Below are 19,174 nucleotides of genomic sequence, written 5' to 3' on the forward strand. Positions count from 1 at the left end.
AATATTTCATTTGACTTTCAAAAGTAAAAAATCTAGCTTTTTGTTAAGTTATTAAGGTCAACTCTATTTTCTATAGTTTATTATTCTATTTATACATCTAGTAAGTTAATCTACTTTCATAGATGTCTGATTAATTTTTGTTGACACAAACTATTTAAATATTATTTTACATTTTAAGCTGCATTATTACATTTGATATACTTTAGAAATGTAAACTATCTTAAGTAATTGTTATAACAAGAAAATCTTTCTTATTTTTAAATAATTCTAGTTCGTTGAATACATCAAGATTATATGGTGAGTCTTAAATTTCCCTAAATATGTCATATTGTTTTCATCAAGGTGTCAAAGTTGAAAATCAAATACTCTTTGATGTAGTTCATATTGGAATCTTAATACTAACCTCTTAGATCTTCTAATATGTCATATTCTCTAAATAATATCAATTACATGCAGATTGTGCAAGTAATTTAAAAAACCTCTACATGAGGGATAGACAGAAGGGTAGATATGTGATAATACAATGTACAGTTTAATTAGTTAGAGGCTGTGCACAGTGGCTCACACCTGTAATCCCAGCACTTTGGGAAGCCGAAGTGGGAGGATTGCTGGAGCCCAGGATTTTGAGACCAACCAGCCCGGGAAACATGGCAAAAATTCATCTTTAAAATAAAATATAAAAATTCACTGGGTATAGTGGCGTGCACCTGTAGTCTCAGCTACTTGGGAGGCCGAGGTGGGAGGATCGCTTAAGCCCCAGGAAGTCGAGACTGAGGTGAGCTGTGATTGTGCCACTACACTCCAGTGTGGGTGACAGAGCAAGATGCTGTCTCAAAAAAAAGAAAGAAAGAAAGAAAGAATAGTTTAATATTAGAATCTAGGTGGTGAATATACAGATGTTTTCTATGAAGTTTATTTAACTTTGCTGTATGTTTGAAACTTTTCATAATAAATATTGAGGAAAAATAAGAAAAAAATTCTATAACTGAATTTAAAACAAAACATCAATAAATGTCATGGTGTGATCAAACCTCGCCAAGATTAAGACACAAAACAAAAACTCTCACACTAAGGAGATAAACTGGCCCAAGAAAGTAGAAGTTTCCATCTCAGGAGACCTGGTTGCCTATAGACCAGGATTTGTTTTTCAGATTTTTAATACCAGTGGTGTAGGTGTGTTGGTGAATGTGAACAACAGGCTCCCTGCTTCCCCTCCTGAGGAAAGAAAGGCTGTGATTTGTTAACATTTGCCAATTTCTGTGGCATCAATTCCCCGCCATGGCCAATTTCAAGCTACTGGTGTGACTGCAGAGTACGCACAGTAGCACAGCATTAGAAATGTTTCCCCTTACGCAGCTTTAACAGCCAAAATAACCCTAGTACCTCTGAACACAGACATGTAGAAACATAATTGGGAAGAGATGAATTCTGAGCATTTATTACTTTTATTCTGAATATAATTTATTCACTGTAAATTTAAATCGTTTAATTTTTAAGAATGTTAAAAGTGTTTTACAACTGGTTCCCTGAAAATTTGCGCACCGGTTCTCATAAGCCAGGATGACCACACCAATGGGTCTACCAGGGTGATTGTGTTTTTTCACTTTTGCCAAGAAGTTGAGCCCCAAGTTCATGTTCATTAGAGGAGGCTGATCACATTCAGGTTCAACACATTTCATAATCTGGCTATTTGGTCTAATGGGAGCCACCTGGCTGGGGCCCTGTTCCTTCAGCGCCTCGTGGGTGTTGGCATTGGCATGTTTTTTGCTCCCTTAAGTCTATCCTAATCTTCCATCAAGGTGCAGTGGCTCATAACTTTAATCCCAGGGCTTTGGGAGGCCAAGGCAGGAGGGCTGCTTGAGGCCAGGAGTTTGAGACCAGCCTGGGCAACACAGCAAGATCCCATGTCTAATCTTTCATCTGGCATGAACAACCTTCACCTGGATCCTCCACATCCTCAGGGAATTATTTTTAGCCTCTTTTAAACTTTCCTAGTCGAGTTAACAGAATTCTGTGGTCCTGATCCAGTTTTACTGTGTGAGATGTCATACTTCTTAAAGGGATTGGAAGGACACCTGTAGTGGGATTAGATCCAGTTTATCTCAAGAGTTTGTCTGACTTTTTTCACACCAAGGTCATGCTAATTGCATGCCTGGAATTAGGCAAATTGTGTATTTATTTTTTTCTCCTGAGCTGTAAACTGTTTAAGAACAATGACAACGTCAGTCATATTTGAATATCACCCCCAAACCTCTGACCTAGGACTGGGTGCACAGTGGCCTTTGCATACAGTAGGCACTTAATAAATACTACACAAATGGCTTCACACATTCTGAGTCCATTGGTGTGCGGTGGGGCCTAGCCATCAATACTAGTTCTAAGGTTCCCCAGATGATTCTAATATGCAGTCAAGGTTGAGAACCACGAGCGCGCAGACACAGTGGCACCATCCCCAAGTCGGCCAATGGGGAGCACTAAACAAGATTTGAAAACTGCACTTTCCAAGACAGGAAGTAAAGCCTTCTCTCTTTGGGAAAGTGAGGACAAGGGCATTGCCGCCTCCCTCTGCAAATGGCCGTATTTCCAAGAATTCAAATACTTAGCAAAAAAACAACTTCTGGCCATGTTTACCTGTGTTTCTAATAGAGGGTTGAAATTTTGCCCAAAAAAGGCCAATGTTAGTAAATCTTTGCCCTTCGGAGTTTTGGCAAACAAAACATGTTATGTTCTTCCAACTGATGAGATGCTGGGGGTCCTTATGCAAGTTCAGTGGCACTTTTAAAGGAGACTGTATGTGTGTGTGTTTGTGTGTGTGTGTGTACGCATAAGCATTAACAGGTGTGTTTAGATGACTTAGTATGGAATTGTGTTTCATGGAATGAAAATTGTTATTTTCACTTACTTTGTCCTTTAAAAAGTGCTTTCTATCCTTAAATATATAATTTAATTAATATATACATAACAATTGATATATCTTTATGTAATTTTAATATATGGTGTATAATTTTAATAATACATTTTATTTTTCAATATAATTTGTAATATATCCATTGATTATATATAATTTCTCCAACACTTTATTTTGAAATATTCAAACATATAAAAAAATTAAAAGAATGCTATAGCAGATACTCATATACCCACTATTTAGATTCAAAATGTAACAACATTTTGCCACATTTACTTTCTGTCTGTTTCTCTCCTTCTGAAATATTTAAAACTAATTTGCAGACGTCATGAGATTTCATGCCTAAATTCATCAGATACCTCCTAAGATTAAGGACTTTCTTCTACCCAATTACATTACCATTATTTCAACCAAGTAAAATTAACAGTGATTTTTATCACATCATCTGTTTCATCCATATTAAAATTTTTTTAAATTAAAAAATTTTTTCCAATTGTTTTCCCAAATTTTTATAGCCTTTCTGCCCTAGAAATATTTTTCTTTCTCTTTTGCAGTTGCATAGTATTTCACTTAGTATGTCCACAATAGTTTGTTCAGCCACTGTCCTATGGCCATCCGGATTATTTCCAATCATTTATTCCTAGCAATACCGCGGTGAATCACTTCATATGTCTATGTTTCTATGTTGGCTCATATTTGTGGCAGTATATCTTTCGGAAGATTCCTAGAAATGGGATCACTGGATTAAAGGCAGATGCATATATAATTTTGTTAGCTATTGCCATAGGGGTTACGCATTTGTCCTCCCTTCAGCTCTGTATGAGAGTACCTGTTTCCTCATTGGGTGGGTATCACATATGGGTTAGGAAGCTTTTCATAAAGGTATTTAAGTGACTTAAGAGTCACCTGCTGGTACTAAGAGTGAGCTGGAGACCGGATATTTTGGAACCTCTAGGAAAATAGCCAGGTTTTGTTAGAAACCTTAATGTAGAGGACGGTTGAAGAAAATCCTCTAAAGAAGCACAATTAAACCAACTGTAGCAGGGGTTCTGGGTGCCCTGCCCATATTCCCCTGCCCTGATCAATTCAGTACAGAGCTGCTTAACTTCTTACCACAAGTTCATGCATTTCTCTGCTGGTTCTCTGGTTCCTGAAACGCACTTTGTTGATATGCAGGCCATAAGCGCCACAGAATTAATGTGCCTTGGAAGTAACTTTCAGTCGATGACTGGCAAGATTTGGTATATTTCTATACCAACTCCCTCGGTCTTGGGGGTAATTGACACTAAGGCTTCCAGAGTTTCCCCCGAGGGATAAAGCTCCAAATTTCTACCATGGTAGCTGCCTTGATAATGCACCCTTTATTTGCTCTACCTTCTCCCTTCCCCTACTGATTATTTTTTCACTTTTTTTGTTTTGTTTTGTTTTTGTTTTTGAGATGGAGTCTCACTCTGTCACCCAGGCTGGAGTACAATGGTGCAATCTTGGCTCACTGCAACCTCTGCCTCTCCTGCCGCAACCTCCAGAGTAGCTGGGACTACAGGTGCCCACCACCATGCCCAGCTAATTTTTCTATTTTTAGTAGAGATGGAGTTTGCCATGTTGGCCAGGCTGGTCTCGAATTCCTGACCTCAGGTGATCCGTCCATCTCGGCCTCCCAAAGTGCTGGGATTACAAGCATGAGCCACCGCATCAGGCTGATTTTTTTCACTTTCTATGCAACCTGCCTGCATTTCAATTTTTGTCTCAGGATCTGCTTCTTGGAAACCCAAAATAAGACACAGACAAAAAAAAAAAAAAAATCCAAGCATTTCCCCTAATTTGTTTCTAGAAAGCATAAAGCATACACATATATTTTAAAAATCATAATTTAGAAACAAATAATTATTTAATTAAATGTGTTAGCCTTGTATCTCCAATAAAATAAATCATGCTAAATGACCCAGTAATGTCTTGATATGCCACAGAAATAATCAACTGAAAGAAACTACACCACTCTGTATGCAGAAGCAAAAAACACTTCTCTACTTTCAAGGTGTTTCATAGTCTATCTGGAAAGACAAGATGAATGTAAGCAAAGCATTAATGAATCACACAATTGATGCCCCTATTTGTGAAACAGACCACAAGCACTTTGACAGTAAGAGTTGACAATAAGCAGAGAGGCATCTGAGGAGGATTTCTTACAAGGGATAGCTTTATGCTGGTCTCAGAAGGAAATATTTAGTTTCAAGGAGAGGCAAACAAGTGCAGTTGGAGACAGACAAGATTATAGTGATCTTGATGAGGTCCATAGAGAATAATTCTACTGAGAAATGTGGTTGGGATTGATCTGGAGAACTCAAAAGCTACACTGAGAGTTCTGCCTCCAGACCACCATAGCAAAAAGATGTTAACAGAAAAAGAAAAAAACATACCACATGGACATTGTAATCTACATAAAGGAATGAAGAACACTAGAAATAGTAAATATGAAGGTAAATATTTTTAGAAATCAATAACAGTAAGATGCACAGAAAAATCCCCGAATGTTTAAAACATAACAGCATGCTTCTAAATGACCTATAAGTCAAGTAACAAAGTATAAGAGAAATTGGCAAAGAGATTTTACTAAATAAAAATGAAGCAACAATATATCAATAATTTTCTGATGCAACCAAGGCAGTCGTGGAAAGAAATGTATAGCATTCTTTTTTTTTTTTTAACTTTAAGTTCTGGGATACATGTGCTGAATGTGCGGGTTTGTTACATAGGTATAATGTGTCGTGGTGGTCTGCTGTACCTATCAACCTGTCACCTAGGTTTTAAGCCCCACATGCATTAGGTATTTGTCCTAATACTCTCCCTCTCCTTGCCTCCCACCCTCCAAGAGACCCTGGTCTGTGATGTTCCCCTTCCTGTGTCCATGTGTTCAACTCCCACTAATGAGTGAGAACGTGTGGTGTTTGGTTTTCTGTTCCTGTTAGTTTGCTGAGAATGATGGCTTCCAGCTTCATCTATGTCCCTGAAAAGGACATGAACTCGTTCCTTTTTATGGCTGCATAGTATTCCTTGGTGTATATGTGCCACATTTTCTTTATCCAGTCTATAGCATTCTTATATTAGAAAATTGGAAAAATATCAAGTCAGTGGCCTAACTTCCACCTTAAGAAACTAGGAGAAAAACCCCAGCAAATTAAACTCAAAGTAACAAGAAAATAATTAGAAAGGTAAGAATATAATTTAATTAAATGGAAAACAAAGATAATAGGAAAATAAATGAAACCCAAATTTGGTTATTTCATCTAGGTGTTGCTGGTTTTGAGTCTTTTCCATTCTGGTTTGATTTTTGTGCATTGTTGGCTGGAGTGTCTCATAGATTTCTTCACTGGTACTTTTTCTTCAGTTTTCTCATCATCAAAATCATCATCGTCTTCTTCAACATCATCATCTTCATCTTCATCAGCAGCAAGTTTTAATTTTTTTCTGTGGAACCTTGCTACCACCCCTAGGTGCTGATTGCTTTCCAGACATAGTTAAGAGTTTCACATTCTCCTCCTTTTCATCTTCTGACTCTGCATCTTCCTCCACAGCTACTAAGTGCTGCCCACTAATATGCATTGGCCCTGAACCACACTTCAACTGTAAGACCATGGATGGTGTTATTTCAAAGACCCCAAGGGAAACCACTGGCTGTACAGGCATTTTCAAAGTTGGCAGTGTTACTTTAATTGAACTGCCTTTGTAATTCATTGTCTCCACTTCAACAATGTGCAGTCATCTTTTGCATTAGCCCCTAATCTGACCATTCTTAAACACAAGTCATGTTCCTTTTCATCATTATCCACTTTAAAAGGATCATCTTTGTCAGCCTTTAATTCACAACTGAGGAGATAGTTGTGGGGCCTCAGGGGGCTCGTGTCCATGTCCACTGAGTCCTCCAGGGGGTGGTGGCACGTACTTAGGTGGGAAAGAAGGTGGACAGAGATAAATAACCCCTGCTCCAGGGAACAGCTGTGCAGGATGGCATCACATCAGCCAAACTTGGTTATTTAAGAAGATCAATAAATTTGGTAAACCTCTAGAAAGATGAACTTTAAAAAGGGAAAGAATTAAAGATGAGAGAAAGTGAGAGAGAGGTCATGAATTGAGATGGGACTCACTAGTGATACTTTATAGACATTAAAAGAATAATAAGAGATTTTTATGAATGCCTTTCTGCCAATAATTTCTACATGTTGGAGCCAATGGAAAATTTTTTTAAACAAACAAAAAAAAAACTACAGAAAGCTCACTAAAGAAGGAATAGATAACCAGAATAGCCCTATATCTATTATTAAAATTGCCTTGTAGTTAAAGCCTTCTTACAGAGAAAACTTTGGACCTATTTAACTCCAATGATGAATTCTACCAAATACATAAAGATAAAATAACACAAATTCTGCACAAACTCTAGAAAATTGAAAAGCAGGAAATACTTCCCAACTCAGCTATGTGGCCATTGTTAAACAGATGCCAAGACCAGGCAAACACATTCCAAGAAAATAAACCTACAGACCAAAATCTCTCATGAACAAAGAACAAAAAGCACATTTAATTACACAGAATTTCCAGTAAATTGTTCTCAGTTCACAATCAGGCTACCTGGGACTCAGAGAAAATATTGCGATGTTTCATTGAGTCTTATTCCAAGAGGTCATCTATGAAGACTTACTTTGGAAAGGAAACATTCAGGCAGAAATCTGGTCCTGTCCTCCAGGAGGAAAGATCCATAGACTCTAGGGACAGTGCTCCCAAGGGCAAAGAGCCTGTCCTCATTCCCAAGGTCTCATTCTCAACACAATTCCTTTATGCTGTTGTGGTTCTTGGTGTATCAGTGCTGGGCTATGGGCCCAGTAAAGGGGTGAGACCCACTGTGGGTTCTTCACTTGTTAAGTTCCCTTGGCCTCTGAGATGTACCAGACAGCAGTCTAAACTGCCCTATTAGGGTGTCAACAAGGATCATGAAGGAAAAGTTTAAAAACATGTTGGGAGTCCATGCCTAGACCCTTGGTGGCCCTGGGCATGGAGCTGGGGGTTGTAGCCATAGCTCCATGGCTTGGTGGTCATATCTGCTCTTCCTCTGTGTTCAGGTGGATCATTATGCCTTGCTGTCAACCTTGCAGCTGATGTACACCGTGGGATACTCCTTCTCTCTCATCTCCCTCTTCCTGGCTCTCACCCTCCTCTTGTTTCTTCGGTGAGTAGAACTTCTGCAGACATATGTTCAGGAAGATTGAACCAACCCTATGTTTCGTTCTATCCCCTTGATTTTTCCTAGACATGCATACCTATGAAAAAGTTTAATAAATTAGGCACAGTGAGAGATTCACAACAACAACCAATAATAAAATAGAACAGTTATAACACTGTACTACAATAAGAGTTATGTGAATGTGGCCTCTCTTCCTCTCAAAATACTTTATCATACTATGTTCAGCATTCTTTTCGTGATGGTCAATGGATGGAGCTGGTCAGTGTTAGATTTCATTGCTACTCAGAATAGCACATCATTTAAAATTCACAAACTATTTATTTAATTATTTATTTCTGGAAGTTTTTCATTTAATATTTTTGAGCTGCAGCTGACCATGATCGACCACAGGTAACTAAACCGTGGAAAGCAAGATTGTGGATAATGGGGGACTATGGTATTGTGTAATTTGCTCATTGGCTACCTCTGGAAGGCAGTGGAAGACTGGCCTGGATGTGTCCTGAATCATCAAAGCTGGAAATGACCTGAGAGAGGCTGAGGTCCATCCATCCCATTTTGCAGATGAAGGGGAAGGAAGGGATGGCAATGACCCAGTCAGAGGCATTGAGTCGCCTCTGATCATAAAGCCAGTTGGCTGCACAGCTGGAACTTGAGCCCAAGACTCCTGACAGCACTACCTCCTTTGGATTAGACACCTGTTGTCGGTCTGGCCTCGGTGTAAATCCCTGATCACACCCATTGCCGCCACAGCCCATTCCCACCACACCTCAATCAGAGGCATTCTTTTTACAGAGATTAAGAATCTTCCCCAAGGTAAACAAGTTGGTGGAAGAGCTGGGATTTTAATCAAGGGTCCTCAGACTCCAATTAGCTATCAAATTTAAGTGCTTACTCCTAAGAGTGTTGCATGCATTAAGCCTTTTAAATGTTATCCTAATTCAAATTAGGATTAATTCTAGTCCTAGGAGGTTAGCATTATTATTACCCCCACTTGATAAGTGAGTTAGTTGAAATATGGAGAGGGGAAGTAACTTGCCCAAGATCACCAGCTGGTGGGTGATGCAGCCAGGATCACAACCAGGCAGTCCAGGATCTGAGCACTTTCACTCCCTAAACTGTTTTTCAGCATTCCAAAGCCTGAGTGCCTTTTACTAATCATGTTTGTAGAAATTACCCAAGTGAAACATTTATGGACCCACTAGAAAGCTCTCCAAAGCTGTCTCAGGAGCACAAGTGGATATCACATGGCAGAATGAGCATCTGACATAGGTGTAGGAGACCTGAGTGTCAGCTCCAGAGCTCCTGCCCACCTGGGCTCTGCTAGCCCTGGGTTGGGCCTCATGTGATTCCTCAATCCTGAGATGTTCTGAAGATTCTAGGGTAGAGGAGTCATGACCATCTACCCAATATCGGAAGAACAATGCTTGAGTTACAGGAGACCTCTACAACTTGCATCCACTGATTTTCTGTGACCTCCTTCCTCCATGCCCTGTTCCAAAGTCCCAGGACCAAGACAGAAGAAAATAACTGCCCAGTCCTGTAGGAAGTCACTTCAGCTAAGCCTGGGACAATCAAGTGTCAGTTTTGCCTAAGGCTTGGGGAAAAGTGAGGCCCAGTTGCTGCCCTCAAATAGCCCCCAATCTAGTTAGAGAGACGAATGTGTAAATCACAAGACACAGGAACCTGCCTCAAGTCCTTTTTGGAACTTGAAAATGTAATAATAGCTCTAAAGCAAAATGGAACAGGATACATGCTGCCCAGAGAGCACAGTGGTGGAAAGAGGTCTTTTTGCTGGAGACATCGAGGATGCACAATGTCACATCACACACAAAGAGCCTGCAGGAGACTCCAGGTGCATAAGGAAGAGGTGATGAGAGCTGGCATTTTTCTGGACACTTATTTCTGTGCACAGATTAACTGATTTAATCATCTCACAACCCCTGGAGGTAAGTGCTCTTGTTCTCAGAGGCAGAAGAGCCTGAGAAACCTATACTTTGTCCTGAGAATTTCTGTGTCTGAATCTCAGCTCTACGCCTTACTGCTCTGGGACTTTGGAAAGATGACTTAATCATTCTGCTTTAATTATTTCATTTATAAAATCAGGGTAATAATGATGCATAGTCCACCAGTGGTGGTAAGGAGTAAGAATACCCAAAATAGCAGTGTATGTAAATGATTTGGAACATGGCTGGCATGTTGAAGGTGTTTTGTAGGTGATAACTATTATTATTCCCATTTTACAAATGAGGAAAATGAGGCACAGAGAAATCAGGTCACATAATCCAGCAGTCCTGTTCTACAGCCTATACCATGACCCTCTGTCTTTAGTGATAGATACACAGGCATAAAAGGCATAGGCTTGCTGGTCAGAGCTGTTCTCTTCTGAGGGAAGGCATTCGATTTTCTCCCCGCACAGAAAACTCCACTGCACACGCAACTACATCCACATGAACTTGTTTGCTTCTTTCATCCTGAGAACCCTGGCTGTACTGGTGAAGGACGTCGTCTTCTACAACTCTTACTCCAAGAGGCCTGACAATGAGAATGGGTGGATGTCCTACCTATCAGAGGTAACCCCCTTCCCCACTGTTTAAATTGAACTCTCCACCTGATGGGTCAGTACTGGGAATCAGAAGGCAGGCAGGTGGGACTGGGGAGGGGGAGGAGGAGATAAAAGGGTTTCCAAGACTTTCTGGCTAGTACATGATGTAACAAAACCACCGGCTGCCAAGAGCAGGCCAGGTGAAGGAGACCAAAAGCAGAAGGGTTCACCGTGGCTGCTGTATGTCCTTGGGCGAAAATTTCTTCATGTACAACCAAAAGAATTGGACCAGATCAACATTTTTTTTTTTTTTTACAATTATAGCTGGCCCTCTGTATCCATGAATTCTGCATTCATGAATTTAACCAACTGGGATAGAAGATATTTGAGAACAAAAAGGATGATTGTGTCTGAACTGAACATACACAGACTCTTTCCTTGTCATTCTTCTCTAAACAATACAGTATAACAGCTGTTCTCACAGCATTTATACAGTTTTAAGTATTATGAGCAACCTAGTGATGCTTTAAAGTATGTGAGAGGATATGCGTAGGTTACAGGCAAATACTATGCCATTTTATATAAGGATTTTGGTATCCACAGCGGGTCCCAGAAACAATCTCCCGAGGATACTGAGGGACAGTTGTACTATTTCCTTAAAGCAGCAAAGTTTTTCCACATTGAAATCTACATCTATTGAGATGATTTTTCTTTTACCCTGCTAAATGATGCAGTAACCTATTAAACTAACCTTGCGTTCCTGGAATAAATCCAACTAGGTTTTGATATATTATTTTCTTTCTCCTAAGTTGCTGTCCTTGGGTGGCTAGTACTGTGTTTTGTTTAGTGTTTTCTTGTTGAGATTCATGAGGAACCTGTAATGCCTTTGTCAGTTTGGGGATCAAGTTGGTGCTAACCTCTTAAAACAAGTTAGAACTTGTTTCCTCTTTCACTATTCTCTGGAAGAATTTATTAAAGATGACTATTATTTCTTCCTTAAATATTTGATAGATTGTGCTAATGAAGCATTTTGGTCCCAGAGTTACTTTATTGGAAAGTTTTAAACTATGGATTAGTTATGAAGCTTATATCCAGATTCTATTTCTTCTGTCAGCTGAAGTAAATGGGTTTTTCCAGGAATTTGTCTATTTCATTGAACTCTTCAAATTTATTGGCTAATGTTGTTTGTGATATTCTCTTCAGATCTTTTTCAAGTCCATTGGATCTGTAAGAGTGTTCTCATTTTCATTCCTGATATTGATTATTTGTATCTTTGCTCTGTTTTTCAACCCTTTGATCATCTTGGCAAAAACTTTCTCAACTATATTCGACTTTTCAAAGAATAAACTTTTGGCATTGTTGAGTTCTCTTTATTGCATGTTCTCTATTTCATTAACTTCTGCTTTTATTATTTCCTCCCATGTACTTTCTTTGGGCTTAGTTAGCTATTCTTTTTCTAACTTTTTTTTACATGATCTTTAAAATACTTGATACTCAGCCTTTATCTCTTTAAAAAATGCACTTAAGGCTATAAGTTTTATTCTAGGTTTGGTATTAGCCATATACTGTAAGTTCATGCAGTATTTTCCTTACATTCAGTTAAGAAATACTTTCTAATTTCTGTTTTATTTTTTTTCTTTGTTCAATGGATTGCTTAGAAGTCTATTTTTAAATTTCCAATTATATGAACATTTTAAAATTATTGATTTTAGCTTAATGGAACCGAGGTTAGAGAATATACTCTTCAGTGTTTCCGTTAGGGTAGTTACTGATGGTGAATTTTCTACATTTTTGTTTATCTAAAAATATCTATAATGTAAGGAAGAAGCTGGCTTTGAAAACATACATGAAGCCCTCCTTCTTTCACATTCTGGTATTATTGCCAACCTCCCTGAGACGGTCAGCAAGGGTCTGGGAGAGACGAGAGTAAGGAGGGAGGGGTTGTCCCTGGAAGGCCTTCTACCCCAGACTCAGTGTCAGATGCAGGGGAGCCTGGACTCACCTTCAGGCGTTTTGTCCTCTGCAGATGTCCACCTCCTGCCGCTCAGTCCAGGTTCTCTTGCACTACTTTGTGGGTGCCAATTACTTATGGTTGCTGGTCGAAGGCCTCTACCTCCACACGTTGCTGGAGCCCACAGTGCTTCCCGAAAGACGGCTGTGGCCCAGATACCTGCTGTTGGGTTGGGGTGAGTGACCTGACCTCTGGTCTCCTCTTCTGGGGATCCATCAAAATATGGGAGCCTGATAGAGACTTTAGTTGGACTTAGAAAGCTAGCTGGAGGTTGCTTCTGGGACATATCAGTCCTCAAGGACAGGAAGTTTTGAAGAGGGGTGTGTGTATGTGTGTGTATGTGCACACGTGCACAAATATGCGTATATTCACAGGTGCTATAGGCCCAATGGACACATTTGAAAACTGAGAAATTTGGTGGAATCTGATGCTATTCCTCCTACCCTGTCTCCAACTGTATTAATCTGCTTGGAATGTCAAAACAAAATACTCATGTGGTTTAAACAACAGACATTGATTTCTTATGGTTCTGGAGGCTGGGAAGTTCAGCATGGTTGGGTTCTGGTGAGGGCTCTCTTCCTGGTTTATAGCCAGCTGCCTTCTTCCTGTATTCTCACATGGTGAGGAGAGAGAGAAAGCAAGCTCTCTGGTCTGTTTTTATAAGGGCACTAACACTGTCATGAGGACCCCACCCTCGTGACCTCAGCTAAACCTAAGTAATTACCAGTAATTACCACCAAATACCCTGTCTCCAAATGCCATCACATTAGGGGTAGGGCTTCAACATATAACTTTTAGGAGGATACCTATATTTTGTCCATAATATCAGGTCTTCAAGAAGAGGTTTTCTGATTAAAAAAATATGACCAAGAGTATCTAGATTTGGACCTGATACCTCCACAAATCCTTTCAAGAATTTGGTGCCGCAGGATTCAGAGGAAATAACCTGGGGCCAGTAATTCAGGAGATTTGGGTTAATATCCTTGGATTTATTCTCAGCTGCTTCGTGACAAGTATCGAGTTGCTTTCCCTCTCTGGGTCCTGGTTTCCTGGACGGTAAAACAATGGTTGGGCCCTGTGCATCCTGGGTCTCTCCAGCTCTCACAGTCTACAACTCCATGATGTTTAGGTTTTTATGTTTTAACCACCTGTGGTTAGTCCCATCAGCTGTGGTGGGAGACAAGCCAGTTTGGCCAACCAACTCCTAACTACATTTCCCTGTGTTTTCTCCCTAGCCTTCCCTGTGCTGTTCGTTGTACCCTGGGGTTTCGCCCGTGCACACCTGGAGAACACAGGGTAGGTAATTCACCAGGTTTTACTCTTTCATGAGCCAGTAATTCCCAGACACGCCTAAATATAAATAATCACATCATTTTACCAACAAAAAATATCCATCCCTTCTCATTTTGGCCATCTAGAATATACTTAGGAATAGGAGATAAAATAATCAAAGATCTCATAGCAATTAGTTTATTAATTTAGTTACACATGCAAATTAGCTCAAAGATGCTATATAGTTAACTGCAGCCCTGGGTATGTAAGGACAAAAATACAGGAATGGATATTGCAGCATTGTTCATAGTGAGAAAAAAATTAACAAAACCAAACAAACAAAAAAACCCTGAATGCTCATCAATATGGGAATCATTAAAAAAATTATGACATACCTATATTGCAGAATATTATGAGACTACTTTAAGAAAAACAAGTTAGTTATTATGGGAGCTTTTAGGCATCGATTCTCCAAGGCATATTTTAAGCCTAAGCCAAAATGTATATCGTGTGATCCCGTTTTTCTCCAAATAGCACAAAAAACTATGTAATTAGGAATTTGTACTTGTATGAACATGGAGGAAAATTTTGGAAAGATATACACACTAGATTCCTAACACTGAGGAGCAATTTAATGGTAAGGAAAGTAAACAGTACCAGTACTAACAGGAAGGGATTTTTGTTCTCTCCTCTGCCTCTCCCTCCCTTCAGAGGAATGATTGGTGGAAATTAAGGCTTGAGTGCAAGCGTCCTTCTTCCAGAGGGCATGAGACTTTGACTTTCAACCTCCTCTTGTTTTTAAGTCTTCTACTGTCTTCTCTGACCTTAGGTGCTGGACAACAAATGGGAATAAGAAAATCTGGTGGATCATCCGAGGACCCATTTTACTCTGTGTAACAGTAAGGACCATCCCACTTACCCTTTTTGTCTCTGAGTCCAGAAGCAGTAAGGAACACCCCCCACCCCACTCCTCTCCTCCAGATTCCTTGATGCCTTGAGAGAGAGAAAATGAACTGTGAGCATTTTCTGCTCAATAAGAAGTTAGACGTTTCTTGTTCTGGTTCAGGACCTCAATTTGGAGTTACGTTGTAAGCCTCCTTCAATCTGGTTCTATGTAAAGAGACCTGCAGTCAGCTCTGTGGTCCTGTGTTGAAGGGCTGAGATGTGTGCCAGGCCCTGAGGATACCTATGCCTTTAGGCATGGAGGACCTCAGGATAGCAGGTGATTGGCTTATATTCTAACGCCATCTGCAGGAGGGAGGAAGAGACCCAGGCAACCTCTTTTAGAGGAGGAAAACACACAATCAATATTACCCCCAAGTTGTGATGCAGGTTAGGATCAAGACACAGATGCCACTCTGAGACCTTAGGGAGGAAGGGCCTTTAATCATTGTGGCCCAGAATATTGGGTATGGAAAGGGATGGCCAACCCAGAGTCAAAAATTCCTTTAGATAATAGAGTATGAGAATGGGATCTGCAAAGAAGCTAGAAGGAAAGGGCAGAAAATTAGCAAACACTGGGTTAGCAAGATCCCAGAGGGAGGCAGAAGTCTTCCTGCCTAGCCACAGCACCATCATCTCTGCATGTCCACCAGGTGCCAAACACTGTGTGTTGTTCTCTGCCCACCCTGATCAGCTTCTCTTAGTGAGCTCCTTGCTGCAAAATGCAGTCTTATTTTGCTTAAGTTCTTAAAATTCATCCTTTCGGGGGCTTCTGTGATGCCCCTTCTGTGTGGTTTGTTCTCACCTCCCTAGCTACTCTTTCTTCATCACCTTTGCTGTCTCCACTTTCTCCGTCCTTCCCTTCACTACAAGATGATTCTCTTAACCCTCTTTCTCTCCCAGCTACGCAGTCTCCCTGGACAATCTGGCTTACTCCAGTGTCTTCATGCTCTGGCTGGGACCTCTCTGCTGAGGTTCAGACATAAATATCTAACTGCCTTGGAACATCTTTTGTGTTCAGAACTACCGGAGTCCTCATCCGCCCTCTACCTCCCACCCAGTGTTCTTCCTTCCCCACACGATCCCTTTATTGACGAATGGCAGTACCACACATTTGCGATCTACCACAAAATGTCAGTCATGCCTTCACATCCAATCAATAAGAGAGATCATTTCACTCATATTTCTTAATCATTTCAAATTGGTCCCTTCTCCATCACTGAAGTACCAGGGCTGCTGCTGAGTTTGCCTTTCCATCCAATAAAAGAGAGAGGGAGAGCAAGAGCGAGAGCCAGAGAGAGAGAGAGAGAGAGAGAGAGAGAGAGAGAGAGAGAGCTGGATGAAAACCAGCCATCATTTCAGGACTTTTTTTTTTTTTTTGCCTCTCCCCCAGAAACTCTGAAACTACTTCCCAACTGGTCTCTCCTCCTCCAGCTTTACTCTCATCCAATCCATTCTCCACAGTGCCACTGAAATTATCTTCCTGAAATGCAGAAGTACAAATCTGATCAGGTCACTTGCCTGCTTAAAATCTATAACCAGCTCTTCACTGCTTTCAGAAGAAAACCCAAACTCCTTGCTTAGCACAGCTGTAAAAGTCTCTGCAGAAACCGACTCTCCCTCCCTTTCCAGTCTCACTTCTCACAAACCCTGTTCTCATTCTCCAAGCTCGACCCACACCCAACCACTTGCTTTTCACCACTTCCAGGGGGCTCGTGATCTCTCCTGAGGTTGCAGCCAAGACGTCAGCCAGGACTGTAGCCATCTGAAGGCTTGGCTGGGGCTGGAGGATCAGCTCCCAAGGTGGAGCACACAGGTAGCTGGTGGGTGGTGCTGGTATTTGGCCTGAGAACTCAGTTACCCTGTGTGCATCTCCCCATATGCTGCTTGAGTATCCTCACAAAATGCTGGCTGGCCTCCTCTGGAGTGAGAAACCCAAGAGAGAGAGAGTGCACTGGGTGGACGCCGCCAGCCATCCTTTTGAGGACCTAGCTCAGAAGTCACATAGCACCTCTTCTATTACACCATATTCGTTTCATGAAGTGCAAGTGACTAAATCTAGCTCACCTCAAGAGGGGAATAAGGGGGATTAGCCTCTGCCTTTCGAAGGGAGAAGTGCCAAGGAATTTGCGGGCATATTTTAAAATTTCGTTAAAGGCTAACAATGAAGGGCTGGATTTTCCCAGTTCATGACAGTCATGGAATGTGTTCTAGGGAGTAGGGAACATATGCTGTCCACGAATTTCACAGCAGCAGTAGGATCTCAAGTTAGACACCAATAGAGATGGAGTTCTTTACAGAAGAGAGGTAGAGTAGCATTCTGTTTAAGTGAAGGGAGGGTTATAATCTGATAAATCTGGGCTTAATTACAGGCTCAATCACTGACTAGCCGTGCAACCTGGGAATTACACTTACTTTTCTGTGCCTGTTTTCTCATTGTATTATGAGGATAAAAATACTGTGGCTACCTCAGTGGGGTGTTGTAAAAATTAGATAAAATAATGCCTGGACTGTTCTTAGCCCAAAGCCTGGCATGCCAGGTATTCAATAAATGCTAGTTAATAATAGTAACAGTAATAGTAATAATAATAAAGTGAATGCCCACCTGCCTTTCTCAGATGGATTTAATGATGGGGCTCCCTAAGGCAGAATAATTAATTCACTTTCCAAAACTCCTTCCAAACTTTCAGTTCAGCTGACCTTTGGGACTTTGGAGATTCCGATGGCCTTTGGGACAGTGGAGGTCACAGCTAAGCATTTAGTACCTGACCAGCTAACTGCTAAATTGCCCCTGGTTTACATGGAACTGATGGCTGAGCCCAGCCTGACCTTGAAATTGACAGCTGTGTGAAGTTCATCACTTACCCAACTCTGCTTCTTTTTCAAGGTCAATTTCTTCATCTTCCTGAAAATTCTCAAGCTTCTCATTTCTAAGCTCAAAGCTCATCAAATGTGCTTCAGAGATTATAAATACAGGTGAGTGGCTTGAGGTTGGCCCCCAGTGGTCCAAGGTTATTGTAAGTCCTCTGGCTGTTCTGCATAATGCCTTGGGAAGGACATTTATCTCCTAAGGCCGGAGTATCAGAAAGAGCACTTCTGGAAAGGTGTTATGGGATCACATGAGGCTTCTGTCAATGAAGAGGACCTTCTAACTCTGTGACAATAAAGTAAATGGTGAGTGGTTCATGGCACATTCCCCAGCAGAAAACCGTTAAAATGTCCCTAAGAGGCCAGGAGCGATATCTTAGACCAGTAATCCCAGGACTTTGGGAGGCTCGGGCAGGAGGATCACTTGAGGCCACAAGTTCAAGAACAGGCCGGTCAACATGGTGAAACCCCGTCTCTACCAAAAGTTCAAAAATTAGCTGGGCGTGCTTCATGCCCGTAGTCCCAGGCCAAAATAAGAGGATTGCTTGAGCCCAGGAGGTCGAGGCTGTAGTTAGCCATGATCATGCCACTGAACTCCAGCCTCAGTGACAGAGTGAGACCCTCTCTCAAAAAAAAAAAAAAAAAATCCCAAGAATGGGTGGTTGTGGGAAAAGGACAGTCTTTATGAAGAGAAGTTTGGCAATTGCCTTCCTTGGGAAAGGATTTAAAGAGAAGAGATTATTTGAGTGTTTTGGAGACCTTGAGAAATGAGACGACAGACTTTTAGGGTCTAAGGAAAGACATCCTTCCACAGGCATCCTTTATTTGTGACTTGTCATTGCTGCATCTCACCTTCCTCTTTCTGTGATGACAGCGGTCCTCATTCATAGTAAGTCAGATCATAGGTATTTATTAGATCGGTATTGCTGTAAGAACAAATGAATGAATGGATGAGAGATAAAGGGTTTCCTCCCTCTTTTCCTAATTATTCTTTCTTTCTTTCTTTTTCTTTTCTTTTCTTTTTTTTTTTTTTTTTTTGAGATGGGATCTGCACTTGTTGCCCAGGCTGGAGTGCAATGGCACAATCTCGGCTTGCTGCAACCTCCTCCTCCTGAGTTCACTTGATTCTCCTGCCTCGGCCTCCTGAGTAGCTGGCATTACAGGTGCCTGCCACCATGCCCGGCTAATTTTTGTATTTTTAGTAGAAGTGGAGTTTCACTATGTTGGCCAGGCTGATCTCGAACTTCTGACCTCATGATCTGCCTGCCTCAGCCTCCCAAAGTGCTGGGATTACAGGCTTGAGCCACTACATCCAGCCTATTCTTTACTTTCTATGTGGCATGTGCATTCAGCAGAGCTCTGGGATGGGCGTGTTTTAACCCACAAAGTAGCTCTAAG

General features: G+C 41.0%; 1 protein-coding gene across 1 annotated transcript in view; it reads left to right on the forward strand.

Annotated features, from left to right (window-relative positions):
• The window catches only part of GLP2R (glucagon like peptide 2 receptor), a 55,847-nt gene that overhangs the window by 18,740 nt on the left and 17,933 nt on the right, over positions 1-19,174 (forward strand). Inside the window, exons 5-10 of the mRNA XM_054255847.2 lie at positions 8,020-8,126; positions 10,558-10,711; positions 12,710-12,869; positions 13,930-13,990; positions 14,796-14,865; positions 17,796-17,884. Of these exons, the coding sequence (XP_054111822.2) occupies positions 8,020-8,126; positions 10,558-10,711; positions 12,710-12,869; positions 13,930-13,990; positions 14,796-14,865; positions 17,796-17,884 (641 nt within the window). The remainder of the gene's footprint in view (positions 1-8,019; positions 8,127-10,557; positions 10,712-12,709; positions 12,870-13,929; positions 13,991-14,795; positions 14,866-17,795; positions 17,885-19,174) is intronic.

Source organism: Callithrix jacchus, chromosome 5, assembly GCF_049354715.1.
Source record: "Callithrix jacchus isolate 240 chromosome 5, calJac240_pri, whole genome shotgun sequence".
Taxonomy (NCBI): domain Eukaryota; kingdom Metazoa; phylum Chordata; class Mammalia; order Primates; family Cebidae; genus Callithrix; species Callithrix jacchus.